Raw genomic sequence first — 27995 nt, forward strand, 5'->3', positions numbered from 1 at the left:
TATTTACACTTCAGGGAGTGAGGCCCAGGAATTTGGAGACATCGCTAGGTCCTAAAAGTGTAGCCAAGAGACACTGGGGCAGTCTGGCCCCAGGAGAAACTCATTAACATACCAAAGGACTGGAGTGGGGAGACCCTTTGAAGAGGGGAGAAGGACAGCCGCCTCTTCCCCTTTATAAGTAGAGAAAAGTCCCTTTTCTTCATTCCTCACGTATGTTCTGTTGGGCCACTCACGTCGGAAAAATTTCCATTGGTTCTCTCTGTTTCCCTGGGGGGTAAAGGCTGTGGGGGACTCATCATGCTTAGTATAACTAGGGAGTCGTCAGTAAGATATCTGACCTGATCCAGGACACCCGGTGTGAGCATTATGATAAAGCCAATTAATAAAGACACTCGTGCATATCCAGATTTTTTTAAGTGTGGCAGGTGCCCTTAGGGAAAAGACACTACCTCAATAAATGGCACTAGCACTGCAGGTTTTCCCCCTGATGAAGAAAAGCACGTAGCCTCCTTACACCGCCCTAAATCTATTCCAAACCCAATTAAAAACAATGTTAAAATGGAAACTTTAAAACCATTGGGGAAAATGTGGGAGACTTATTAGGGGTAGAGAAGGATTCCTCAAACAGGGCACAAAAGCACTACCCGTAAAAGACTGATTTATTTTTCTATACTAAAACGGAGACTTGCGTTCGTCAAAGGCACCCCGAACGGCAATATTTACCGCACACACCATGGGTAAAGACGGTACCCTGAGCAGAGCGCAACGCAACAAGCGGAGAGAGGCAAACCACGCCACAGAAAGACCGACCCGCGGCCAGAAGCCGGCGCTGGAGGGGAAAGGCCACGGCCAGCAAACCACGTGGAAGGGTACGCCAGCCCGGGGAAGCGCAATAAAGCCGCATGAGGTGCCACCTCAAGGGGCCGCGGCGCCAGACCCCCACGCGAGCCGGCGCGGCGCGCGACCCCAGACCCGCCTCCTCCGCCGGGGCCGCCACCCCGCCAGCCGCACTGCTCAGCAACCACCTCCCGCCTCGAGGACCCCTGCCCCGACGGCGCGCTTCCGCCTCGGCTCCCGCCGGCCGGAAGTGACGCTCGGGAACGGGGCCGAGGAGCGCGGCGGCGACCGGAGAGTGAGCGCGGCCTCGTCCTCCTCGCGCGTGCTCGCGGCGGGGCTCGCGCGGGGCCCCACCTCTTCGCTCGCGATCGCTCCTCTCCGCCTGGGCGATCCGGCCGCGGGGAGACTGCCAGCCAGCGAGACCCCGCCCACGGTGTCGCCCGCCTCGCCCAGCGGCGGGTCCACGCGTGTCCGTGCAGCGGTGTGGGCGGACAGGCTGCCGCAGCGGCCGCGACCAGCCCGCTCCGCCGGCCCTCCAGCCCCAGCGGGTCGGCAGGTGCGATTCCTGGTGGCGGTCTGCGCCAGCCCCAGCTGCCCCAAAGACCGGATTTACTCCGGGGAGGAAACTTCCTGCCCCACGTCGGCGGCACAGTAGGTAAGCCAGTCTCTACTCTCGGTGCTCTTGAGGGTGCTGCACCGCTTGCCCGCCGGCGATGTAAAATGTAGGACCACGGAAGCCCATGTGCAGAGACGGCCTCCGTCCTCTCGTCTGTGGTCCGGACAGTGAATTCGCAAAGTACCCCAAAGGTCAGCTGACGTTTACTCGTGTATGGGGGACATCGCTCGTACAGACGTAGCCTGCCTTACTGAACAAGACAGGCAGACTTCGAAAGGGAAAAAGGCAAGGTCGCTCTCAGAGAGTTCCTTGCTCCCCTACAAATTGATTAGCAGTGATCTGAGAGCCTGACCTTGAGCAGCCCAAGCTATCAGAGGAGGCAACTGCAGTTACTTTCGGGTTCTCTTTGGAAACCGTGGGATTTCAGCTAAGGAACTTGTGTGATAGGCAGGACTCCAGGTACCGGCTGGGAATGTCTTTCTGGTGCCGCCACCAGATTGCACCACCTCCTTGCAATTTCTCAGGGAGCAGCAAGTGTCTGCTGGGTGCCAGGCATGGTTCTAGGTGCTGAGACTGTAGCACTCAACAAAACAGGATTCCTGTCCTCAAGGAGCTCCATTTCTGTGGAAGGATACGGATAATAAGCAAAATACAGAGCATGCGGGGCTCACCTGGGTGGCTCAGTCCATTCCGCATCTGCCTTGGGCTCAGGTCATGATCTCAGGGTCCTGGGATCGAGCCCCACATCAGGCTCCCTGCTCCGCGGGGAGCCTACTTCTCCCTCTCCTGCTTCCCCTGCTTGTGTTCTCTCTCTGTCAAATAAATAAATAAAATCTTTAAATATGTGTATATATATAGAGAGAAAGAGCACGCTAAAGACAAAGTACAGAGCAGGGAAGGATGAGATGGAAATGGTCCAAGTATCAAGTGGACATTTATTTGCACATTTTACCAGCTCTCTGGACCTTGTTGCTTCTTGGAGTGCTTTTGGTTTCAAGTGTTGAGAATCCATTAAAACTAGCTCAGCCTATGGGGGGATTCTACAGGCTTTCATATGGGAAAGTTCAGAGGACCAAGAATAGGAGGGGCCAATGGCTTAAATTAGGTCATCAGGACTTGGTAATGGTGTGTGGGGGAGGTCTTGTTGGTCCCCCATCCTCTCACATACCTCCTCTTTGCCCTGTTTCTGTGTTGGCTTCTTTCTTAGGTTCCTGCCTCCATCCTACCTACTTATTTAGTTATTTGCTGCCACATAAAAGTCAACACAAAAATTAATGGATTGGAGCCCCTGGGTGGCTCAGTCGGTTAAGCCTCTGCCTTTGGCTCAGGTCATGATCCTGGGGTCGTGGGATCGAGTCCCGCATCGGGCACCTTGCTCAGCAGGAAGCCTGCCTCTCCCTTTGCTTGCCGCTCTCCCTTGCTTATGCTCTCTTTCTTGACAAATAAATAAAATCTTAAAAAAAAAAAAGTAATGGAGTAAAACATCCTACATTTATTATTTATTTGTTTGTTTTTTAGAGGTGGGAAGGGGCAAAGGGAGAGAGAGAGAGAGAGAGAGAGTCGCAAGCAGGCTCTACACCCAGCGTGGAGCCCAACACAGGGCTTGATCTCACAACCCTGAGATTATGACCTGAGGTGAAATCAAGCGTCGGATGCTTAACCAACTGAGTCACCCAGGTGCCCCAAACATTTATTATCTCCATTTCTGTCCGTCAGGAATTCAGGAATAGTTTAGTGAGGTGATTGTGGTTCAGAGACTCATCCGGTTGCAACCAAATCATTGGCTGGAGCTGTGGTCATCTGAAGCCTGGACCAGGACTCTTGGGTCTGATTCTAGATGACCCACTCACATGGCCAAAGACTGGAAGCCTCAGTTCTTTGCTAACTGTTGGCAGGAGTCCTTATTTCCTTGCCTGATGGGCCTTTCCATAGGGCCTGTGTCCTCACGTGGTGGTGGTCTTCCCTCAGAGTCAGTGATCGGGGCGGGGGGGGGCGCGCGGATGGAAGCCACAGTGCTTTATGTGGCCTAGCTCAGGAATTCTGATTCTGTGACTTCTGCCATATTCTATATGTCAGCATTATTAAGTACAAAAGACTTCACCTTTGAAGGGAGGCACATCAAAGAGTTTGTGAACATATTTTAAAACCACCGTTCCACTTATCACTCCTGTGGGAAAAGAGTGCCTGTTCCCTATAATTGCAGGTGAACTCTGGGCCTGATATTCATCTGGGCTCTAATCAGTTAGCTAGACCCGGGTAGGGAGCCCTCCCCAAAGTGGGGATGAGTCAGTCCCACCAGAACTACATTGAGCATGCGGGAAAGTAGATTTCCCCGAGGGAAATTAAGGTGCTGTTACTAGAAAGAATGGATGTCAGGTAGTCAAAGTGACCCCTACAAGTGACTTATACCATTATTTAAAATCAGGTTTTAAAAGTCAACTCCTTGGGCAAGCTGTAGATTTCAAAGCAATGGTTAATAAATCCATTAATAATTACCCTTCCAAGAAAAGAACATGAGCAGAGCAGAGCAACATTTGGATATTTATTCAGACATGTGAACGTGTTTATTTTATGCCAGGCACTATGCTTTGTCCTGGGAAAACAAAGGCGATAAAAACAAGTGTAGGTCCTCAGGCCCCTCGCGGTCTGGGGGTAGGTCTCACCAGTGGCTCAGTGAGGACTCAGCAGTGCGCGTGGCGAGGTCAGGTAGAGCAGGCTTTGAAGGCACACGGGGGTTACTAGAGGAAGAAGGGTAGAGGAACGGTGTGCACAGAAGATCAGCAGTGTGACTGGAGAACAGATCCTGGACGTAGGATTTGGAGAGAGGTAACACCAGAGGTGGTGGACTGAAGAGCTGTCCTAGCTTTGTTCTAAAGTCCTGAGGAGTCATTCAGGAGTTCAAAGCAGGGGAATGGCATTTTCAGGAGATACTTTAGAAGGATGTCTCTTGCAGCATCGAGGAAAGAAAGTTGGAGAGGGCTCCAGAAACCCAGGTGAGAAGTTGTCAGAACAGCACCTAAAGCAGTGGAACTGAATTGCAGACAGACATACGTTGGCATCCATCGGGTTTGTTGGATGTTTCAAAACCTACTCTAGGGTGCCTGGGTGGCTCAGTTGGTTAAGCGACTGCCTTCGGCTCAGGTCATGGTCCTGGAGTCCCTGGATCGAGTCCCGCATCGGGCTCCCTGCTCGGCAGGGAGTCTGCTTCTCCCTCTGACCCTCCCCCCTCTCATGTGCGCTCTCTCTCTCATTCTCTCTCTCAAATAAATAAAAATCTTTAAAAAAAAAAGCTTTAAAAAAAAACCTACTCTAATCTCACTCAAAACTGGTCTTTATAAACTTAATGAATTTCGTTCACACTCTTCCTTTATAAAATTTATAATGGAGCTTAGCTTGTTTGGATGTGATGTCAAAAAAAAAGGAAGGAGAAGGAGAGTGCTGATTCCTAAGTGAACACCGGCAGAGACAAGGCAGATCCAGCCACAGGCCTCTCAAGTGTACAGTTCAGAAAGATCGGAGGTGGGCTGTAGGGGACAAGCGCTCCATCTGCCATGTGTTGGTAACCGTTGGACCTGGCTGATGGGCACATGGGGCTGTGGGGGTTCTACTCTTACAAATATGTTTTATTTTCTTATTGTTTTGGTGGGCAGCAAAGCAAGGTAAGCTCCCGAGGAGGGAGGGGATCCGAGAGGGTTGCCCTGCTCTTATGAATATTCAAACATTGACGTGACAAAAGGTTTTAAAAAAAATATAATGATAAAAAGTAAGTGAAGTTAAGACCTACTGGTCTTGCAGAGTTGGTCAGAAGTGATGGAGTAAGAGTTAGGCTTTATCTTTTTAAGGGCTTTTGCTTCCCCCCCCCACACACACACCCTTCCCTTAGTGTAAAGACAAGAAGTGGGGCGCCTGGGTGGCCCTGTCGTGGAGCATCCGCCTTCAGATCAGGTCATGATCCCGGGGTCCTGGGATCGAGCTCCCTGCTCAGCGGGAAGCCTGCTTCTCCCTCTCCCACTCCCCCTGCTTGTGTTCCTTCTCTCGCTGTGTCTCTCTCTGTCAAATAAATAAATAAAATAAAATCTTTTAAAAAAAAAAGACAAGAAGTAACACCAGAGGTGTAGCCGTCAAAGGAGATAAAATCTGCCTTAGAATTCAGGGAAAAGGCTACTCTGCTATTTTCGGGACAAACTATGAAAGTTATTCTGTGTAATAGTTACGTGTCCGAAGAGCAGATGGATGTTGATCGTTGACACTTGGGAGGTACCGGGAACCATCTCCGGTCAGGTTGGTGAGCGCTGACCGCGCGTGCTCTGATATGCTTGTCTTTATCCAGCAACCAGGACCTTCAAATTTGTTCTCGTTTGAAAGATGGTGTAGGGCCTGTTCTTTGTCTTCAGATGATTTTCTTGGTGAAGAGAGGAAATAGTTGTTCATCTGTAAACAACAGAACACTATAGATGTCATTGTTTGGCTTCCACTTTGCTCCGCCAAAAATTCAGTGCTGCCTACTGGGATACTGTGGGTGCCTCTCAGATACCCCATGTTGAACCGCTGTCAGAATACTTGGGCCGCTCCTGGCCTCCTTCTGTAGGAGACGTTCTTAAACCGCTTGTATGCATAACAACCAGCTTAGCAATTAGCGGTCACAGACCCTGAAGTCTGCAAAGGTGGCCCCGAAGTACAGAGTGCGATGGTGCGTGGTCTGAAAATTCCCTTAAAAGAATGCTGTAAAATTCAAATTTTAAAAAGTTAGCAGAGGATTTCTTACTAAAGTACCCTGCAGTGATCTCTTCTTTAAAAAAAAAGGAAAAGAAATCAAATTTTACTTTAAAAAATTAGACCCCCTACTTCTGTAGAGTTGCCAGTTACTTGTCCTGCCAGTTTTCTTTCTGCCCTTGCCAGAATTTTTACATTTTCTTAATCCATTAACAATTAGAGTGAGACTTTTCTAATTTAAATGTTCTGTTCTCTCTGACTCAGCGAACTGTAATTAGAGAAAGAGCCTTTGGAGAAACTGGAGGTGTGGCTTCTGCGGACACGCCTGACCCCTTGAAACGTTGATGACCTGCCACCCAGGCGCCCCCCTGCCTGAACTGATTTTATCCTTCCCCCTGATTGGAGTTTCCACCTGGTCGCTGTCCCGACAGCCTGCCTTCGGGGGAGGACAGGTGTGGCGGCTGCGGTGGCCAGGAGCAGACATGCTCACGGTAGCTGGGAGCCACGAGAGTAACCTGGGGGGGAACCAGGTCCTGTCTCTCCAGGTGTCCTTAGGGTCACATCTTTTCAGGCATTTTCTTTCTCATCTGTCACATTTCTCTTCGTTTCTTTGCTTTTTATTTGACATTAAGTTGAAAAGTGGACTTTCTGTTTTACCATTGATAACTCAGAATTGATAGGAGAAAATCCCAGTTAATGACTGTCGCAGAATCCTATGACTCGGTGTCTGTTTTCTGTCCTGGCGACCACCAGCTTGTCAGAACCGACCAAAAAGGATACTGGATGCGAGTCTCTCTACCTCAAGGTCTTTTCCCTGTATTATCTTTTCTTCACCCTTTATATTCGATGGAAAGCTTTTAATTCCATTTTGGTAGCTGGAAAGTGTTCGTTCCACACACACAAATGTGGATTGTTTTCCTTTTGGGCTTATTGACTGGTGTTAACACGTGTTGCTGGTCCCCTAGGACTCCTCTCCTGCTTCTCACATTTCACGTCGCTGACACGGAGGTGAACATCGCGTCCCCAGGTGGGGCTTGCAGAAGCCTCTGTTACGTGGGTGTGCATATTTAAAGGCCATAGGCCCGCGGCTCTGAGTCTTTCCTACGCTAGCAGATGAGGACTAATACATAAACACACTCGATGTCGGGGATGTGGTTTGTTCCAGCTTTATGGTTTGCAGACGTTTCCTTGTGCTATTAGACACAAAATACCTTTTAAGTTCTCTTATTCCCTCTTTATGGGGAATTTAACAACACAGGTTACAATTTGAAGCAAAAGTGGGAAAAAAAACCCAGCAGTTCATAGATGTACAAATTTAGTTTGGGGAGAAATCTCGGGCACTATGTTTTTCAGCCTCTTGGCAGATGGGGTTAGCACGTGGCGCCACATCTCTCATTTGGGTTGTGAGCCGGGCGCCGCACAGTGGCCCAGGCTCTTCGCCGGGAGGGGAGAGGTTTGTCCCTAAGTGGGCAGTTCCGGTGCTGTCCCCGGCGCGCTGCAGCGTGGACATGCGAGCCCTACCCAGCACTTCGTCCCACTGCGCTGAGAGCCCTCCTCCGACCCTGCTCCTCAGGACAGGCCCTGGGGAGTCGGGAAGCTCCTCCGCCTCCAGCAGAGGATGATTTTGTTTCCTATTCCCAGACCTCCCCCAAGATCACTGTGTTTAACCTGCGGTTTCCCTGCCAGGTGGCAGGGGGCTGAAAGCACTTTGCTGTGTGAGAAGTGTTCGGGTATGTAGTAAGCCGAAGCTGAAAAAGCCGGGTGGGGAGTCCAGTCGGTGTAGACTTCATCTGGAAAGACTTGTGTTCTTTCCTTGGAAAGTTTTCTTGTTCTGCACCAGAAAGAGCCCCGAGAAACCCAAGTAAGTCATGGGAAAGTGAAAAGTACTGGCTCTGAGCTCCCACTCATATGTCCTATTAGGTTAACAATAGGATTGAGGAAACTGGGTTATTGGCTTGTTTTAGGGTCTGTTTTTGTTTTAAGATTTTATTTATTTGAGAGAGAGAGAGAGAGAGAGCGCGGGAGCACAAGCGGGTGGGGGGAGGGCCAAGCAGAGGGAGAGGGAGAAGCAGGCTCCCCACCGATCAGGGAGCCCCACGCGGGACTCAATCCCAGGACCCAGCATCCTGAGCCGAAGGCAAACGCTTCACCGACTGAGCTACCCAGGCGCCCCTGGGTTCTGTTTTTTGAGAAAAAGCCTCGGCTGTGGTGCCGTCAGCCTTCCCGAGCTGTGGTTTCGGGTGGCTGGGCGTAGAGTTCTGGGAGAGCCTTACCTGGGGCCCCAAGAGGACATTTCCGGTCAGTTTAATCCTCCAGAGCGCCCACACCTTTTCCAAGCTCTCGGGGGCAGGGAGTAGAGGCTGTTGAGCAGGGCAAACTCCCACCCCTTTGGGCGTTTACATTGTCGTGGTGTCCTTGGACTCCTGTGACCCTACGTGAACTCTGGCATTTGCTTTGTGCTCTGGGTGTTTTGCAGTATCATTATAAGCCGGTCATGCTGAAGAACTGCAAGCATCTTTCTTTTCCACAGTGGGAAGGGAGATGATTGCTAGGCGTAGTCTTCAGAAAGCTGGTCATTATTTTGAAGTAGAGAATTGTAGCCTGTCAGGGGTTTGGCTGTTCTTGCAGATGCCTTCAAGTTACCACAGAAGTCCATTGTTGATATTCTGCCAAAAACAAACAAAACGAAGCACACAGAGTTCCCTGCCTTTGGAACAAAAGAGCTTCCTACTAAGGTAGCGGGGCGGCCCAGTGGGGAAGCTGGGCCTTCCTCTTAGCTTGTGGGAAGCTCCGAGCCCAACCCTCTTGCACAGGTTTTCCTTTTTTCTTTTCTTTTCTTTTTAACTGTTTATCTTGAACTAATTATAGACTCTCGAGATGTTACAGAAATTGTGAGGAGCTGTCCTCGTGCCATTCAGATGTCTTACATAACTGTCCACGTTATCAGAAGCAGGAAATTGACCTTGGCACAAACGTCAGCCAGGCTGCTAGGCTTCAGTCTCTTCCACCTCACCAGTTACTACGCGCACTCATTTGTACGTGGGTCTCGTTGGATGAGATATCACGAGGAGGTATTTGTGCAGCCCGGATAAATCAGATACAGAACTGACCGTCAGGACAAAGGACTCCCAGGCCGCCGCTTCCTCCCTGCCCCCATCCCTTACTGCCCCCCAGTTCCCGCACCCGCCCGAGACCCAGCTCAGCTCGGGGTTGTAGAGAAAGCTGCTGGATGTAATGTGCTGTCCCTTCCCCAGGGAGTCGACGGTGGGGTTACCTCTCTCCGTATGTCCACCTCAGTTTGTTTTGAGGTAAATAAAGTTATATTTTTGGGTTTTCTCTCAAAGAATGGAAACCTCTGGAGGAGGATCACGGTGTCTTTTATCTGTTTGTTATTATAAAGTATCTTTAATTTCACTGGGACAAAGTCTTGGAACCCTGTTAATGATTAAATAAAGAAGAAGAAGAAATTGTTAAGAGTAATTGAAGTCAGCCGGTGATTCATCTGGAAACACTCAGGGATAACTTGCTCTTAAAGAGATGGGGCCGGAGCTGGAAGTCAGCCTTTGGGTTCAGCCTCTAGTCCTCAAGCATCAGGGTCACAATGTCCTGGGTCCTGTCTCTGGACACGTGAACCCCCTCCCAGGGAGGCGCAGTTCTTTCTGTGGCCGCCGTAGGGGCTTGCATCTCCTCTGCGCTGGCCCTGGTCCTACGCCTCCCCTACCATACAAAGCCTTACCTTTGAATTTTCAAAGATGTTACAAGGAAGAATTGTTTATTATTGACCCCAATATAAAAATACCCCTGTGAGGTCAGACGTCACCCGAGGGGAGGACTGTGGCCTTTGGAGTTGCTCACAGTGTAACATAATGTCTCCAGGAAACTAGGTGGCTCCACCAGCCGGACTAGGAAGCCCAGATGTTAACATTTTCATGGTATTTCTCTACGTTTAAAGGAAGTTTTTCCTGGGGCGCCTGGGTGGCTCAGTTGGTTAAAGCGACTGCCTTCGGCTCAGGTCATGATCCTGGAGTCCCGGGATCGAGTCCTGCATCGGGCTCCCTGCTCGGCAGGGAGTCTGCTTCTCCCTCTGCCCCTCCTCCCTCTCATGTGCTCTCTCTCTCTCTCAAATAAAGAAAGAAAATCTTTAAAAAAAAAAAAGAAGTTATTCCTTCGGGATAGGATTTGCTCTCTTTTCCCGTAGGACTTTGTGCTGGGTGTCTGCTGCCTTCTCCAGACTTCTCTGGGGCACAGGGTGAAGGTATGAGGGAGCGAAGGGGTACCGGCCGTGTCTGGAAAGCCCCGCCTGAGAATACAGGGTTGTTGCAGAGCCGACAGTTTGAGGGCTGCCTGGCCTGTCTTGGGAGGAGCCCCCGGTGAGAGGCCATGGGAGGCAAGGCAGTGTCCAGGGGCCCGGGAGCCTCGTGCCAGGTGGGTTCCTCCCATGGCCATGGTCTCACTGTGGTCTTAGCCTCCTACTGTCTCTGGATGTCCACCCATGTCCTCATCCATCAATCTGGATACTGTCCAGTCTCTTTCCAACAAAATCCCTTTCTACCTAATTCTGCTAAGATCTCTTGGGCAAGCAAGAACTTGGCAGACAGACAGGCTAGGTAGGTAATATGGCCAAGGTGCCCCAGATAAGGGGGTGAACCTCCAGGCCCAGCCACTCCCCTGGACTGTGCCCTTCCTCATGACTTAGATGAGGTGGGAAATCAGTGTTCCTCAATTGTGATGTCCCCACCCCTCAGCCCCAAATAGCCAGAAATGTTGACTGGCTTTGGGTCACATTTGGTTAGAAAAATCAGAAGGTCTTCACAAATAAGATGCATTTGCTGTGGGCCTTAAGGGATGGATGGGGTTTGAAAGGGAGGGACGTTCTAGGCAGACTTAGCAACGGGGAAAGCGTTAGGGTTAGGCTTTTCAGGGCCACTGAAGGCTCTGTCCATTCACGTGAGCAGCACCATGTTGCAGGTGAAAATCACCTGGTGTGGCTTCTTCCCTGGTGCTATTTAGACACTTGGAAGACTCCATGTTGAAAACAGGATGAGGTCTTACAGAGCACAGAATCTGGGTCAGGGGATGGTTCTGGGAGAGCAGATCTCAGTTGGGACCGGGCAACAATGGGAGGTCTTCCAGCTTCTCTGCTCCACCATCTGCGGGCTGTGGAGAGCAGTCCCTCCACACTTCACTCATATACCACTCGGGACTTCAGCCATATTTGCAGAATACCTATGAAATTTCATTGGGGCGCCTGGGTGGCTCAGTCGGTGAAGTGTCTGCCTTCGGCTCAGGTCATGATCCCGAGTCCTGGGATTCAAGTCTCATATCGGGCTCCCTGCTCGGTGGGGAGCCTGCTTCTCCTTCTTCCTCTGCCCCTCCCCCTGCTTGAGCTCTCTCTCATTCTCTCTCTCTCTGTCAAATAAATAAATAAAATCTTTTTTTAAAAAATCATTTCATTTAGTACTTTTCTTTAATCAACTCCTTTATTTATTTATTTATTTATTTGAGAGGGAGAGAAGAGCGCAAGCAGGGTGGGGGAGAGGGGCATAGGGAAAGGGAGAGGGAGAATCTTTTTTTTTTTTTAAGATTTACTTCTTTTTTTTGAGAGAGAGAGAGGCCGCACATGAGCAGGGAGAGGAGCAGGGGAGAGAGAGGGAGAGAGTCCCAAGCAGGCTCCATGCCCCTCATGGAGCCTGACGGGCTTGATCCCAGGACCCTGAGATCATGACCTGAGCCAAAATCAAGAGCGGATCGTTCAACCGACTGAGCCATGCAGGTGCCCCGCATTTCTTCTAGTTAAAAACACCTTAAAAGAACACCCTGGGGCTGCCAGGGACAGAAATAGAGGACATGGCACAGCTGGAGTTTGGCCCGAGCCCAGGTCTGAGCGCCCGTCCCCGTGGCCTGGGCTGGGACTCTCACAGGTGCTGCTACTCTAGGAAACTGCAATAATGACTGAAGATATCCCTAATTTGGTAAAAGACATAAACTTACAGGTTCAAAGCTGAGCAAACCCCAGACAATTAAGCTCCTGAAAACTAAAGACAAAGAAAGAAATTTAAAAGCATCAAGAGAGAAATTGGCATCTTCACAAACAGGGAAGAACCATTCCAATGACAGCAGATTTCTCACCGGAAACGACCAGAGGAGGTGCTGAAAACCTTCTCAAACACTGGATCCTGCACCTGGTGTTAGTATTCTGCAGGAATGATGGAGAAACCTAGACATCATCACGTGAAGGACAATTAATTTGTTGCCCGGGGGCTCCTGGGTGGCTCAGTCGTTAAGTGTCTGCCTTCAGCTCAGGTCATGGTCTCAGGGTCCTGGGATCGAGCCCCGCATCGGGCTCCCTGCTCGGTGGGAAGCCTGCTTCTCCCTGTCCCACTCCCCCTGCTTGTGCTCCCTCTCTCGCTGTGTCTCTCTCTGTCAAAAAATAAATGAAATCTTAAAAAAAAAAAAAATTGTTGCCCCAGACCTACTCTAAAAGAATCACTAAGTTCTTGAAACAGAAAGGAAATGGGAGAAGAAGGGGTCTTGGAATGTCAGGAAGAAAAAACAGAAAAAGCGAAACTCTGAGTAAATACTTCTCCCGAGTTTTGAGTCCTGTTCGGTGGCTGAAGCAGGACGCGTTACGTTGACATGGGTCTCAGTGTCTATAGAGGAAAGACCTGTGCAGCGGCAGGAAGACTAAGGGACCTAAGGTTTCTGCCTCCATCTGAGCCAGTAAAAGGCTGACACCCGTCACTGTGATAAGTTAGGTGTATCTAATGTGATGCCCAGAGCAGCCACCCAAAAATCTATGCAAAATGCTACAGCCAAATGAAACTGGAATTCTAAATAACGTCAGGTAACCATAGGAAGTCAGGAAAGAGAAAACCAAGACACCAAAAACAGGAACCGGCAGAACAAAAAGACAAGTTAAAGGCCTAACATCAATAATTTCCTTAAAAGTAAATGGTCTGAAGATAAAAGGCAGATTGGCAGAGTGGATTTATAGAAAAAAAAATGACCCATATGCTGTCTAAAAGAAACCTACTTCAAATATAATCACACATGGGACGCCCTGCTGGCTCCCAAGAGCATGTGACTCTGGATCTCAGGGTCATGAGTTCAAGCCCCGTGTTGTGTGTAGAGATTACTTAGATAAATATCTATCTATCTAGATATAGATATATACATGTATATGATACTTCATATGTACTTAATGATACAGATGGATTGGAAGTAAAAGGATGGGCAAAGATAAACCATGCAAACTTTATAATCAAAAGAAGAATATATGAATATCAGATAGAGCAGACTTCAGAGCAAGAAAAGAACTAGGGACAGAGTGGAACATTGTGTGATGATAAAAGGGTCACGGCAATCCTAAATATGTGTGCAACGAACAACAGAGCTACAGTTTCTTTAAAAACTAGACAGTGATTGCCATACAATTCAGCAGCTACACTGCTGGGCATTTATCCCAGGGAAGTGAAAACCTATGTCCATACAGAAATCTGCCTGTGATTTGTCACAATGACTTTAAGACTTTTTATTTTAAGTAACCTCCACACCCAACTTTGGGCTTGAACTCATGACCCTGAGATGAAGAATCGCACACTCTACCAACTTTGCCAGCCAGGCGCCCCCACAGTGACTATTTAAAATAGCCAAAAACTGGTAACAACCGGCTATCCTTCAGTGTGTGAGTGGTTAAACAAACCATGGTCCCTCCATACCAGGAAGTACTGCTCAGTAATAAAAAGTAACAGATTCAACGGTGGCTGGACCTCAGGGGCATTATGCCGGGTGGAAAAAAGCCAATTTCAAAGGTCCTGCGCTGTGATTCTATTTACATAACATTCTCAAAATGACAAAATGTTAGAAACGGAGATTTGTGATTGCCAGGGGTGAGGGACGCTGGGGAGGAGTTGGTGGGTGTGCTCTGGGGAGAGAGCACTGGGGAGTAGTTGTGTATGTTGGCGTGCACGAGTCCACACACGTGATAAAACACTGCACCAATGTTGCTTCTGGAGTCTGACACTGTGCCGTAGTTGTGCTGTGACCACAGGGGAAACTGGACGGAGGGCAAGACCAGACCTCTCGGTGTGATCTTTGCAACTTACTATATGTCAGTAATTTGAGAACCGACAGCAAAGGAAACTGTATCAGTGATTAGATGTCTAAGACCATAATCACTTAACCATAAATGGAAAGACGTCTGTGAAAACTATCTATGTAACAAGGGCACCTGGGTGGCTCTGTGGATTAACCTTCTGACTCTTGGTTTCAGCTCAGGTCGTGATCTCAGGGTCGTGGGGTCACGTCGGGCTCCGTACTCAGTCGGCTGGAGATTCTCTGTGCACACGCGCTTTCCCTCTCTCTCTCTCTCAAATAAATAAATACATATTTAAAATATGTATACGTAACTACTGAAATAAAAATGTTCATTTATGTACCACCTAAATTATCTTGTGAACCGTCAGTGGTATCAGGACGGCTCTGTGAAGGCCCCTTATAGAGGCTATTCCTGGGGGGGTGGGAGGTCACAAGACCTCACTGGAAGGCTGTCAAGGAATCTTCACGCCAAGACCCGAAGCTGCTTCTCAGAATGTAAAGCACAGACCCTTAGCCCCTTGGGCAGCTCTAGGCCTGAAGCAGGTCCTTTAACAGGAAAGAGGAGGTGAGTGAGATGAATCGGGTCTCCTAGGGTCTAGAAAAAGTAGAAGCGGCACGGGCTGGTGGTGACGAAGATGGAGACCCCAAGAAAGGAGTGACAGAGACAGAGGGAGGCACACAGAGCCCGGGGCTCTGCGGACATTGCCTACAACCTTCCCAACACCTGCACGAGACGCACGAAACACCCACAGCTACACAAAGGAAATCACGCTTCTATTAACAAGTCTGTGGAAAGCCACAAAACAGGTGGTAGAGCTTGCTCCCAAACCCAGCTTCAAAGTCTACTCGCGTTTTCGCTTAGACCATCTGGACGCATATTTAGGGTTCTTTTATTTTGGTGCTAATAATCTTTCTCTTTTTTTAAGCCACCAAAGTGGTTTTATTTTTGTCTTTGACAACATGCACAACACTGGAATTGTACTCCTTGACTTGACGTCCTTAAGTAGGCACTAAAAATGTTTACATTGAGGAAAAGTCACACATTTAAGAAGTCCTCTGTAAACATAACCCCTTCTCCGTATGTTTTCCTACTTTGTTTCATACATAAATAGCAGTTTGCAAAGTTACAAATAAAACTATCAACTCTTAGGGCCCCAAAGTATATATAGGTTCTGGAGTTCGATAGAATGTTCTCCCTGTGATTTTGTAACTCACACCATGCACTTACCTCAGTCCTGATCAGTCATGACTTAGGATCGATCACAAATGGCTATCGACCTAGTTCTGCGTGTAACAGACCTTTCAATGCACTTGTTTAAAGATGCCATGTATTCTGGGGCACTGGGCGCCCAGTCGGTGGCCGTGCAACTCTTGGTCTCGGGGTCCTGAGTTTGAGCCCCTACATTAGGCACAGATTACTTAAAAAACAAAAAAAAGGTCAAAATGGTCAATTGGCTACATTTTTAAAACAACAGCGGAGAAGGTTGCTATTTAAATATTACTTTATGGGGGTGCCTGGGTGGCTCAGTCGGTGAAGCGTCTGCCTTCAGCTCAGGTCATGAGCCCAGGGTCCTGGGATCAAGCCCTGCATCGGGCTCCCTGCTCCGCGGGGAGTCTGCTTCTCCCTCTCCCACTCCCCCTGCTTGTGTGCTCTCTCTCTCTCAAGTAAATAGATTTACTAGGCTTAGAGAGAGAGTGAGAGGGAGAGAGAGCTTGTGTTGAGCTCGCCCCCTCATGCTCCTTCCACTAGGCGGGTCTGGGAAAACGAGGACCACAGGCTGGGTGTGAGTAGTGGTGTCACTTTGAATGGAGCCCCTTGTTCTTGCATAGACAGTCTTAGGGTGCCTTCCCACTGTCCCCTGGTGGACGCCATGCTTTTGAAAGATGAGGGCTGCTACAGCTCAGACACCTTGAGTTTCCTGCCCAGTGTTTTAAAGCTCTGAAGTAAGAGAAATTTAAAGATAGAGCTTTTCTTTAAATAAAGATTTTATTTATTTATTTTAGACAGAGAGTGCAAGCACGTGTGCGAGGAAGGCAGAGGGAAGGGAGAGAGAATCTCAAGCAGAGTCCCCGTTGAACGAGGAGCCCAATGCGGGGCTCGATCCCACAACCTGAGCTGAAACCAAGAGTTGGACCCCAGCTGAGTGAGCCACCCAGGCGCCCCTAAAGACAGAGCTTTTAAAATCAAGAATTTTGGGGCACCTGGGTGGCTCAGTCCATTGAATGTCTGCCTTCGGCTCAGGTCATGATCCCGGGGTACTGGGATTGAGCCCCACATCGGGCTCCCTGCTCGGTGGGAAGCCTGCTTCTCCCTCTTCCCACTCCCCCTGCTTGTGCTGCCTCTCTCGCTGTGTCTCTCTCTGTGAAATAAAATCTTAAAAAAAAAAAAATCAAGAATTTTAGCATTCCGATTTCTCGCTCAGTTTTCTTTCCTCTGCCAAAGGGATGTACGTGTTCTAAATATGTCAGACGTCCGCTCCTTGGGGACATAGCGTCTAGACCTGCTGAATAAGCAGCTCTCCTGCTGGCCCAGCTGCGGCTCTTTCCCTACTTACTCCTCCAGACACCCTCGCCCCACCTCCCCACCCCACGTCAGGTGCTCGGGTTTAATGAGGTCCCTGCTCATGAGTCATTGCTTGATCCTCCTGTGTCCAACTCATTACCTTGGACGGGCACGCCTCTTCCGACTTCCCAGATCTCCACACTCATGTGTCAGCACGAACGGGAATGCACAAAGATGCGTTTGGGTTTCTTTTTAAATTGTGGTAAAATACACCTAACATAAAAGTTACTGTTAGTGACATTAGTCCGGCCACAGTGCCACCATTTTCATCCCCCCACACCCCGCCAGCCACCGCTGCCTATGGCTACGCATTCGCCTGTCGTGACCCTCTCACGTAGATGGCGTCTTTCTGTCCGGGTGTCTCACTGAGCACGGCTGTTCCCAAGGTTCATCCCTGCCATAGCAGGGGTCACACGTTATGCCTTTTTAGGGCCGAGTACTGTTCCATTGTGTGTATCCATGTCTTACAAATAATGAAGCCCAGAACGTTTGTTTACAGGTTTGCACGTGAGTCTGTTTGCAGTTCCCTCGGGCGTACGCCTGGAAGTGGAGTTGCTGGGTCACTGGGTAACTCTGTTACCCTGACCCCAGTTATATTCCCACCAGCAGCGCACAGGGTCCCGGTTGCTCCACATTCTTACCTGCACTCGTCATCTTTCACTTTTCGATTTTAATGAAAGCTATCCTAATGGAGGTATACACACAGGTTTTGAGGGTTTGGGGGGGAGCGGCAGAGGGGGAGGCGGAGAGAGAATCCCAAGCAGGCTCCCTGTGCAGCGTGGCTCGATCTCACGACCCTGAGATTGCGACCTGAGCCAAAATCAAGAGTCGGGCACTCAAGTGACTGAGCCATCCAGGAGGCTACACACAGGTTTTTAAGTGAATTATTTTAATTAAATAATTAGAGAAAAATAGTTAAAGACAGAAACTAAAAAGTTTATAGAGGGCGCCTGGGTGGCTCAGTTGGTTGAGCGACTGCCTTCGGCTCAGGTCATGATCTGGAGTCCCGGGATTGAGTCCCGCATCGGGCTCCCTGCTGATCAGGGAGTCTGCTTCTCCCTCTGACCCTCCCCCCTCTCATGCTCTCTCTCTCTCTCATCTCATTCTCTCTCTCAAATAAATAAATAAAATATTAAAAAATAAATAAATAAAAAGTTTATAGAAAAAAATAGCAGTCTCTTGTCTCCCTCCGTCTTCCTTAACCTGTCTTTAGAGGGGCCACCCTGAGCCACCGGCCATGTCCTCTGGTTTTCGCCTCCATCTGGTCTCAGGCATGTCCCCATTTGAGCCAGGAACTGTTGACTTTCTTTTTTGGGCAGACGAGGATTATAACTCACTCAGACGCACGTAGTCCCTTCCATTCTCTTGATAGAATTTGTGTTCATTAGGACACGGCTTGGGTGTTTCAAAAGGACCTGGATGACAGATATCTTGCCTTACAGCGGGTAGACAGTCCTGTCTTTCTCATATGGTAAAGAACCCAAGGATGAATGGTGGTTTCCAGCTGCCAGGGAGGGACCCAGGTGCTTTCTGTCCTGTGGCTTGGCCATCTTCAGAAGCGTTCCCTGCCTCATTTTCCAAGCTGGTCCCTCCAGGTTGGCTCAGCACATCACCCACGTCCAGCCAGCAGGAGGCAGGGCTCCCGGCGGCACTCACACTGGGACCCGTCCTCCTGCTGTCCGCTTCCTCCTCCACGGACGTCCAGCGCATCTTAGTTCATCATTAGTAACAATCCGCTAGCATTCGAGTGCTTAATGTATGTCAGGTGCTGTTATAAGTGCTTTATATGAATTTACAAATTTAATCCTTTAAGCAGCCTTCTAAAATAGATTCTGATTTCCTTTTACAAGTCAGGAAATGGGTCACGGTCACGTGCAGTGGTTTGCCTCATTTCACACAGTGAACGTGGGGCAAGGCTGGGACACCAGAACCCGCCTTCACTTTTGACACTTTTCCCCAGGGGCCCGTGATCCTCCGGGGGGGGGTCCCCCCTGTGAGGGTGTTGGTTTCACCACATTCGCGCCTGGGCCCCCTGCCTATCTGTGCTTCAGGCTGGCGGACGGTGGATCAGTCGTGCCCAGACTGTGCCCGGGCAGCTTAGTTAATGTTTAATGCATGGCTTGATGACCTGCCACGGCCCTAGCGCTGCCCAGCGCTCCCTCAGCTTGCCCCCGCCTCAGCAGGCAAGAGACACCGGGCTGTTAAGGGTGGAAATATCCCCTGCCTGCCGGCTCCACACGAGCTGTTTGCCATCAAAAGGACCTTCTTGGGTGGCATCCAAGACACCGTAAACATTCATTTAGCTTTTCTTTCTTGGACTGATGGGCGCAGTCATGGCTGCACCCAGGCTGGGAGACTGAGCACGGCTGGAAGGCGGCCGGGGACGGCAGCTGTGTGACTGTCCCTGTTTTACTGACGCAGTGACCAGCTCTGGCATGTGCACCTGATGATGGACAGCAAGGACCTAGAAGCCGAAATCCACCCCTTGAAGAATGAAGACAAGAAACTGCAGGAGAATCTGGGAAACCAAGCGAAAACGGAGGACAGCTTGAAAGGCTCACCTTGGCAGCCCCACCTCTCCCGATGCCGCACAGTGGCGTTTTTTCTTTCACTGTTTGTCTGCCTTTTTGTAGTGTTCGTGGTTTCCTTCATCATCCCATGTCCGGACCGGCCTGCATCCCAGGGGGTGTGGAGGATCGACTACAATGCAGCAGGTGTGCCCCAAACCCCTGTCCCTGAGGTGGGGGTGGCATCGTGTCCCCGAGTCTAGGGTGGTGGGTGACTGAGAATCAGCCCTGAGTGGCTGCCAATGGCGCATCCACGGTCTTGGGACTTTGGCAAGCTGCTAAGCAGCCTCAGGAAAAACGGGACCACAGTGGCCTGCTCTCCATATTAGGAAGGATGGGTTGTGCCAATAAAGGAAAGGGGCCCCTTGGGTTAGGTTTTGGAATTAAAAAAAAATAAATAAAACAGAGCAGCTGGAAGAAGAGATAGAGGGAAGGCTGTGGGGAGCTATGAAAACTGCAGGTTTTGTAGTCTGGTTTCCTCAAGTGCTCTGCGACTGTTGCGGTCGGCTGAGTGGGACTTGAGCAAATCCGTTTCCCCCCATGAAGGCGGCGGTCTGGATTCTTGGCCTCTATGCAAAGCCACCGAGTCAGCCTTTCTCTGGACACTTCACCTCCTTGTTAGGGCGGGAGTGCCCACAGCGAGCACGAGCGGCTGTGAACACCGGCAGGCATCTCTCGTGCAGTGAAGGGAATTTCTCATTTAAGCCTCGCTGTCAGTTTTATTCAGAATTTGATGCTTAATTTGGAGAGACAGAAATAACGTATGTTTCTGTATTTATTTTTTGCAGCTTTCACTGAAGTGTAATCTATATGTCAAAGTGTTCGCTTGTTTTAAATGTACGATTCGATGATTTTTCGTCCATTTATGGAGCGGCTGTGCACCTGTCAGCCCGGTCCAGTTTCAGATTTCCATCGTCCCTGACCCCCAGCCCAGACAGCCACCAGCTGCCTTCTGCCTACAGTCTCGCCTTTTGTGGACACATCACGTAAAGAAAGTCGTGTGGCGTGGATCTTTGAGTCCGGCCACTTGCTTGGGAGACAAGGCTCTGTCGGTTACAGCGTGTCCCTGCTTCTTTCTGGGGCTGAACAGGCTTCCTCCCTGTGGTTCCTGCAGCCTCGGGCTGCCAGGGATATGTGGGGACCTAGAGTCTCATTTCCGGATCTCATTTTCTGGATCTCTCCGTTCACTTTTTGTTTCTTATCCAATCTGATACCCCGTGTCTTTTGTTTGGGGCATTTAGCCCATTTGCATGCAGGGTAACTATTCAAAGATATGAATTTAGTGCCATTGAATTGCCTGTGAGATGACTGTTACTGCAGACTGTCTCTGTTCCTTTCTGGTCTATGTTACTTTTGGGCTCCCTCTTTGCTTAGAGGACCCCTTTCAATACTTCTTGTAGGGTTGGTTTGGTGATCGCAAATTCTTTTAATTTCTGTTTGTCCTGGATCCGTTCACTTTTTGGCTGGTCCTCCTGACTGTTGTCAGCTCCGCCCCGTATCCCAGCCTGTGTCTGGCTTCAGAGCTGGCCTTCGTTGTTTGCCGGGGAGAGCACCGTAGCCCTGGACATCTGGCTGCAAATCAGGTCGTCCCCCTCTGGCAGGGAAGCTGACCCGTCTAGTGCCCAGCCGTGGAGGGCGAGGCCGGCAGGAGTCGTAAGTAGGATGGTGGATGCCGACCGTCCTGACCGATGGCTTGTTTTTTCTCAGGAGGCACCTCTCGATTTGCGGCATGCCTTGTGTCTGTTTCCAGAGTCCTGATACAGTTGCTTTTGGCAATTTGTCTCATTATATTGTTGTTTCAAGGGAGAGGATTTGCCAAGCTCTTCCCTCCATGATTCTGGAAGTCCTGAGGCTGGCGTTTGATTTATTTTTTAAATCGTAGTGAAATAGACATGTATGTTTAAAGAGCGTAACTCACTGGCGTCGGGACATCGATAACACCGTGTAACCGTCACCTCTGCCCCTTTCCATCATCTCAACAGAAAGGGCACCCAGAAAACACCGACTCCTCTCTCCCTCCTCCTGAGCCTCTTGGCCTCTGAGTCTGCCTATGCCTGGGGCCTCCGCAGAAGCAGTCATTTAAGACTTGCCCTTCTGTGTCCGGCCGATTTCACTGAGTGCAACGCCCTCCGGGTTCATCTGTGCTGTCGCGGGCGTCCAAATCTCCTTCCTTTTTACGGGTGAATAATTATTGTACGTGGACTGCACTCTGGTTATCCATTCTTCTGTCAATGGACACTTGGCTTGTTTCCACGTCTTGGCAGCTGGGAATGATGCAGTGAACCGGCTGTACGGGGACCAAGTCCCTTCTTCCAGTTATTTTGGGTGAAAGAGCATGAGGTCATGTCTCATTACTGTTTTGACTGGCATTTCCCTAATTGCTGGTGATGTTGATCATCTCTGAGTCCTTTGCCCGTTTTTGCCTTGGGTTGTCTTTGTGCTGGAGGGGTAGGCTGATACTGGGTATCAGTCCCTTGTCAGATACCTGATCTGCAGACATTCTCTCCCACTCTGTGGGGTGTCTCTTCACTCTCTTGGCAGTGTCCTTTGATGCACAAAGGCTTTAAATTTTGACGGACTCCAGTGTGTCAGTTTTTTTCTTTTGTTGCCTTGCCTTGGTGTCACATCCAAGAAATCATTACCAAATCCAACGTCATGAAGATTTTTCTCTATATTTTCTTCTAGGAAGCTCTTAAGTTTAGGTCTTTGATCCATTTTGAGTTCTTTTTGTTTTTTAAAGATTTTATTTATTTATTTTAGAGATAGAGGAGGAGCAGAGGGAGAGGGACAAGCAGACTCTATGCTGAGCCCAGAGCCCCACGCGGGGCTCAATCTCACAACCCTGAGATCGTGACCTGAGCAGAAATCAAGGGTCGGATGCTTAACCGACTGAGCCACCCAGGCGCCCCTTAGTTCGTTTTTGTGTTAACACTTGTAGTGTATCGTTTGAGTCCTTGAATGAAAGGGAGACGTCGACCCTTACGAGTTTGGGAGTGCAGACTCCTGGACCCAGACAGGCAGGAAGGGACTCCTTCCCGAAGAGAAGCTGTGCGAGCATGTGTTTGTACGCCACTGCTCTGGGTGCGGCCTCGCGCTGGCGGGTGCTAACTGGTGCTGACCCCCAGGGAGCACGGAAGTAGATGGTGTCGGGCTTGGCCAGGCCTTTAAGCCTGGCGGGGCCCCGGGAGTATAGTCTGCAATTTTCTTTTTCAGTCACCTATGACTTTCTGGCTACAGAAGACATAAACAGGGACAGGATCCAAGATGTTCTCTTTCTTTATAAAAATACCAATGGCAGCAACAATTTCAACCTATCCTGCACCGATGAAGGTAATTTTGCTTTTACCTGGAAAAGGAGGAACTTCCTGTGGGTGGAGGGATCCTCTCCTTCTGTTGTCTTTGGGGGAAGCGGTTGGTGGAATTTCAGGAAACTGGAACGTTGCCCTTCCTTCCCAGGAGGCCTAGAAACAGCAGGGTGTGGACCGTGGTCCCAGCACCCTGGCCCCTGCGCAGCTCCTGACCCCGTGGGGCCAGCAGTAGGGTCTCTGCGGGGCCAGCGGTCAGGGCTGGGCCCGGGAGCAGGGTGTGGGGAAGAGGGGCTGACCTGCCCCCACAGAGTTGGGTCTCTCCCCGCCAGGCTTTTCCTCCCCCTGTACCTTTGTGGCCGCCGTGTCCGGGGCCAACGGCAGCGTGCTCTGGGAGAGGCCTGCAGCCCAGGACGGGGCCCTCGTGCAGTGCCCCGTCCCACAGCTGCAGGGCGGCCGGTCGACCTCTGCCTGCATCCTCGTGGGCAGACCTGGTTCCTTCGTCGCTGTGGACTTGTTCACAGGTAGGCGGCTCCGCACGGGAGGTTCCACACCAGGGAGCTCTGAGGAGGTTCAGCCTGGGTTCTCGGGACCAGCACACAAGATGGGGAAGAAGGTTCCGGGGGTAGGAGGGAGAGGTGCCGCCTCCTCGCAGTCTCACTCCACCGTGTCTTGTCACCTCCCGGCTCCATTGTGCTTGTGGGGCCAGCAGGGACGGGGCTCGGTGGTGGCTGCAGTACCCGGGCCAGCGTCTGGTTGAGCCCCCGGGGGAGGGCCTGTCAGGGCTCTGGATGCACGGGTGCTCGTGTCTGGGCCTCCATGTAACAGGCCGTGGTTAGCCCCCAGACCTCACCGGCGGCTTAAGGAATTCTGTGCCTTGACGCTAGGTGTGCTGAGGAGTAGCATTTCCCTTACCAGTCATGGGTTTAGGGCTATAGAGGAAAACAAAGCAGGCTGGAAATATCTCAAGAGAGGAAATAGTCTTAAAAAGGGTATGGATGAGATTGTACCTGGGGACAAAAGAAGCTGTTCTGTCAGGGCCTCTGGTCCGTGGGTCCAGCCATAAGCACGTCCCTTCCTTCTCCACCTTCTGTGTGCAGGACTCAGCTGGGGCCTCCCTGGAGGCCGAGGGTCCACCTGTGACTTCAGCAATAGTCAGGGGTCCCGAGGGGCTTGGGAAGCGTCAGGCCCTGTCCATCTGGGCGGGAGGATCAGTGTTGGCCCTAGAGCCAACCATGAGAAGACACAGGAGAAGCAAAACAGGAAGGTGGAGCTTTGTGGTTCCAGAAGCGACACATCTGACGCTCTGGCGTGTGATGACTTGGACGCCCAGTGGTGTGCACTTGGCGCTGGCCTCTGGCCTCCTGCTGGCGGACACTTCTATTTCTCGGTGTGGGCACTGTGCCGTTGCCAGCCCGCAGCAGAAGGGGATTTGGAGCCAGCACTTGGTGACGTTGTGCTTCGTTTTAGGCGAAACCCTGTGGAGCCACCCCAGCAGCTTTGGAAGGAATGCTTCCATCCTGAGCTCTTTACTCCAGCTGCCTGACGTCGATGCTGACGGGGCCCCAGACCTGCTGGTTCTCACCCAGGAGGAGAAGGAGGTGCTGCTCCCCTCCCGGGTCGCTGTGGCCCACTCACTGTGAGGCCTCTTCTCTGCCCTTCATCCACTCTCACTTCCTGGGCACAACGTGGGTCTGACCATTTGTCGGGGGGCGTGCGCAGGGCCCCGTGCTCCTGGCATCTGCTGACCGGCACGCTAGGGCGGCTCTCTTCCTCCTGGGCAGCTTCTGGGCAGAGCGTGCGCTTGGCCGTAGGTGCCGCTGCAGCACGGAGGGTGGGGCCCTGTGGCTGGCGTGGGGCTGCCCACGTCCCCAGGAGGGTGTGCAGATGCCTGATTCCAGAAACTCAACGCATTCTTTCCTCGAACCAGGAGGGTCTTGACCCCCTTCTCTGTGTTACAGGTTGGCGGCTACCTCTACTCCGGCAGCACTGGACATCAGATTGGCCGCCGCGGCAGCCTTGGTGTGGGCGGGACCACGGGCTCCCTCCTGCATGTCTCCCCGGCGGGTGCCCACTACATCCTTTTCCCTTGTGGTATGTGGCGCCTGCCGTTCCCGGGACTGTCCCTCTCAGGGAAGCCGGGGACTGCAGGGCGGACACGAGTTCGTCACTGACAGGCTCAGAAAGCCAGAGTGTGTCGCGCCCGAGCCTCAGGGAGGGCACCGTGTGTCCCGGAAGCAGGGCTAGCGGGTGGCCTCCTCCCGGCCAGCAGCGTCTTGAGGCTCTTCTGGGTTTCCAGCAGCGAGCTCCCTCTGTGGTTGCTCTGTGAAGGGTCTCCACGAGAAGGTGACTGGGAACGGGAGTCCACTGAGGAGCGACCCGCACTGGGAGGGCGTGCTGAACGCCACCACCCCCAGGCTGCTGTGGCACAGGTTGGTCGGGGCGGGGGACTACAGGGGTGGCCGCGGGGCGAGGGCCCCAGCCCTGCCTGTCGTTGGGCTCAGACACGGGAAGCGAGCCTGCAGCAGCTAAGATGAAGCCGGGGGGGCTCTCTGCACACAGCCAGCGTCTGGTCTTACCCTAAACTGGAGAAGCAGGGACCATGGGGCGAACTGCTAACCCTGCAGGCAGCCCGCGTCCCTGCCACATCCCTCTCGCTCTCTCCCCTTAGCCCGGGAGCCATCCGCTACCTGATGAATGTTCCAGGGAAGGCTGGTGAGGACCTCCTCCTCGTGAGTTCAGAGGCCTGTGTGCTGGTTGATGGGCAGGACCTGGCACCCAGGTGGACCTTCAGCGCAGCCCAGGTCTTGAGGTACTGAGTCTTTCTCCAGGAACCGGGCAGTGCTTGCCAGCCGGGCACCACAACCTGTCCCTTGGCAGCCCTGGGATGAGGCCTCGGGTGGCTGGGGGACGTCTGTGTGCTTCAGCCAGAGGCCTCTTGCCTGTCCCCTGGTGCTGCCCTGCACCGGAGGGGCCGGTGAGACGCCGTCCACCCTGGCCTCAGCTGCCCGTCCAGGCCCCATCCAGGTGCAGCCAAGGAGCAGAGGGCTGGTGTACCTGTTCCCAGGGACCCCCCCCCCCCACAGAGGCCCGGTGTGAACGCTCCTGCCCTGTCCTTGCAGAAAACCCATCCTCGGCCACTACAGACCTGACACCTTGGCTGTAGTCATTGAAAATGGAACCGGCATTGACAGACAGGTTGGCTGCACCCCCTCTGAGGCCCCACCGTTGTTCATAGCTGAGGGACGTTAGTTGGGACAGCAGACGGGGCCGTGCTGGAAGGCTGAGCTAGCAAAAGAGGAGCCTTGGCGAGACATCCTGGGTGCCCTTGGGGTGCAGCTCCTTCAGGGCTGGCCTGGCTGGGGCCCATGGGCCTGTGCAAGCCCCACCTGTGACCCCCCACCCCCTGCTGTCCCCCTCCCTCCCAGATCCTGTTCCTGGACCTTAGCACCGGGGCTGTCCTGTGGAAACAGGCTCTCCCAGGCCTCTCCGGGGATCCGCAGTCTGCCAGCCTGCCAACCGCTGACCACCGCTCAGCCTTCTTTTTCTGGGGCCTCCACGAGCTGATGGGCACCAACCAGACAGTATGGGCAGGGCATGGACTAAGGGGACACACCCGGGCCAGGGCCAGAGACCAGAGGCCAGCCTTGGGTCCTGCCTCGAGGCAGCTGGGAGCTAACTGGGTGACTGGGTGTGCACACATAAACGGAAGCCATGAGACTGTGGGTGGGATGAGGTACCCTGGACCACACTGGAGGCTGGGGCTGAGGTCTGCCTCGGGGCAGAGGATCGGGATCTGGGGGAAGGTAGGTGCAGAGTTCCATTGCGAGCATGCCTCAGAAGGGTCAGGGTCAGGCTAAGGGAGGGGAGTAGAAGGTGGTTGCACCGTTGAGGACCCTGTGGACACAGCTGTGGGCAGGGCCACTCTATCCGAGTGTCCGGAGAGGGCAAGCACAGCATGGCCCCGCCCCTGGGCCCAGGACACTGGTGTCTCTGATGCACACGTGGGGTCAGCCTCACGCTGCACTGTGGTTCTTGCTCCAGGAGCCCAGAGACGCCCAGCACACCCTGTACGTATTCCATCCCAGCCTGCCTGGCGTCCTGCTGGAGCTGGCCAACTTCTCTGCCAACATCGTTGCCTTCCAAGGTGAGTGCGGCCTCCCGGGGCCCGGGGCTCCGCCTGCTGTTGGCTCGTCTCTGGCTGGTCCTGAGCGCCCTGACGGCCCGTGTCTCCCATAGCGGTCCTGTTCGAGCCAAGCCGCCATGCTGCCTGCGTCCTCCTGATGGGCCCGGCTAGCCCAGACGCGCCTGGCATGGTCTCCGTGGCCAAGCACAAGGTGCGGGACCTTGTCCCGAGCAGTAGGGTGGTTCGCCTGGCCGAGGGCGGGCCCGACAGCGACCAGGCTGTCCGGGACCGCTTCTCCCGCCTGCGGTACCGGAGTGAGGCCTAAGAGGCCTGGCGGGCAGCGCATGTGGGAGAGGATCCAGCTGCTGGGGTTGAATGCCGTGGGAAGTCAGTCTTTCACTCGGTTTGCACTGACTCCCCTACTCCCGATCCTGGGGTTCCTGTCCTATGCAGGGACGCGTGGGGGTGAGGGCATGCCCAGGCCTCTCCCCTCCTGCGCAGCACGTCCCCACAGGTCCTCAGTCTGCCCCACTGGGGTCACACTCCAGGCCACCTGCCTTCGTCGTAGTTTTGCTGGGCCCTACAGCACCACCCTCACTCGTCTGCACCGGCGGGAGGGACCGTGGCTCTGGGAAGAGAGCCCCATCCTGAGAAGTCCCCTCCCTCGTTCCTGTCTGCACACCCCCCTGGGGCCTGGGAGCACGGTTGGCCTGGTGGGGGGTGCTCAGGGCAGCAGCTGGGCGCTTGAGGCAGTTCCAGCCTCTGGCCTGGTTAGTGGAAACTTGCCCAGGGGTTCCCCTCTGACAGGCGCATGAGGAATAGGGCTGCCATGCGCTGTGAGGCCGTCCTGCTGCTCATGGATGCCCCAGGGGCGTTTCCGTCCCTGTGCTGGCCACGTGTGCTGTGAACGTCCTGAGGACCTGGCCAGAGGGCACACGTCGCGGTCAGTTTGCACCCCCTCAGTACACACTGGAGCTGCTTATCCCTCGGGGGTCCCCACACCCCTGGCCGGTGCCTGGCCCCCTCCTGGTGCTCGGACGCCCCCAGCAGTTGGTGTCACCTAATGCGGGACTCACCTTTGTGCCTTGCTGTGGTGCTCCTTGTGGTTCACTGTGCCCTGACGACCCCGGGTCCCGCAGGAAGAAACCGGAATAAATGGTTTGCACTGTCT

At 52.4% G+C, this 27995-nt stretch overlaps 1 protein-coding gene across 2 annotated transcripts; it reads left to right on the top strand.

Moving 5' to 3' along the window:
- Positions 1-1116: 1116 nt before the first annotated feature.
- Positions 1117-27994, top strand: FAM234A (family with sequence similarity 234 member A). Of its 2 annotated transcripts, none has more exons than XM_027610629.2 (12): positions 1117-1492; positions 19248-19540; positions 22607-22723; positions 23031-23222; positions 24169-24299; positions 24660-24792; positions 24998-25130; positions 25370-25510; positions 25821-25896; positions 26127-26282; positions 26743-26845; positions 26938-27994. In XM_027610629.2, the coding sequence occupies exons 2-12, from the start codon at positions 19273-19275 to the stop codon at positions 27147-27149; spliced, it is 1662 nt and encodes a 553-aa protein (XP_027466430.1). In that variant the 5' UTR covers positions 1117-1492; positions 19248-19272; the 3' UTR covers positions 27150-27994. The 2 variants fall into 2 exon arrangements, with proteins under 2 accessions (XP_027466430.1, XP_027466429.1); XM_027610628.2 differs by having other exon boundaries at positions 25001-25130.
- Position 27995: the final 1 nt, after the last annotated feature.

The sequence above is a fragment of the Zalophus californianus genome, chromosome 10 (assembly GCF_009762305.2).
Source record: "Zalophus californianus isolate mZalCal1 chromosome 10, mZalCal1.pri.v2, whole genome shotgun sequence".
NCBI classification, from domain to species: Eukaryota; Metazoa; Chordata; class Mammalia; order Carnivora; family Otariidae; genus Zalophus; species Zalophus californianus.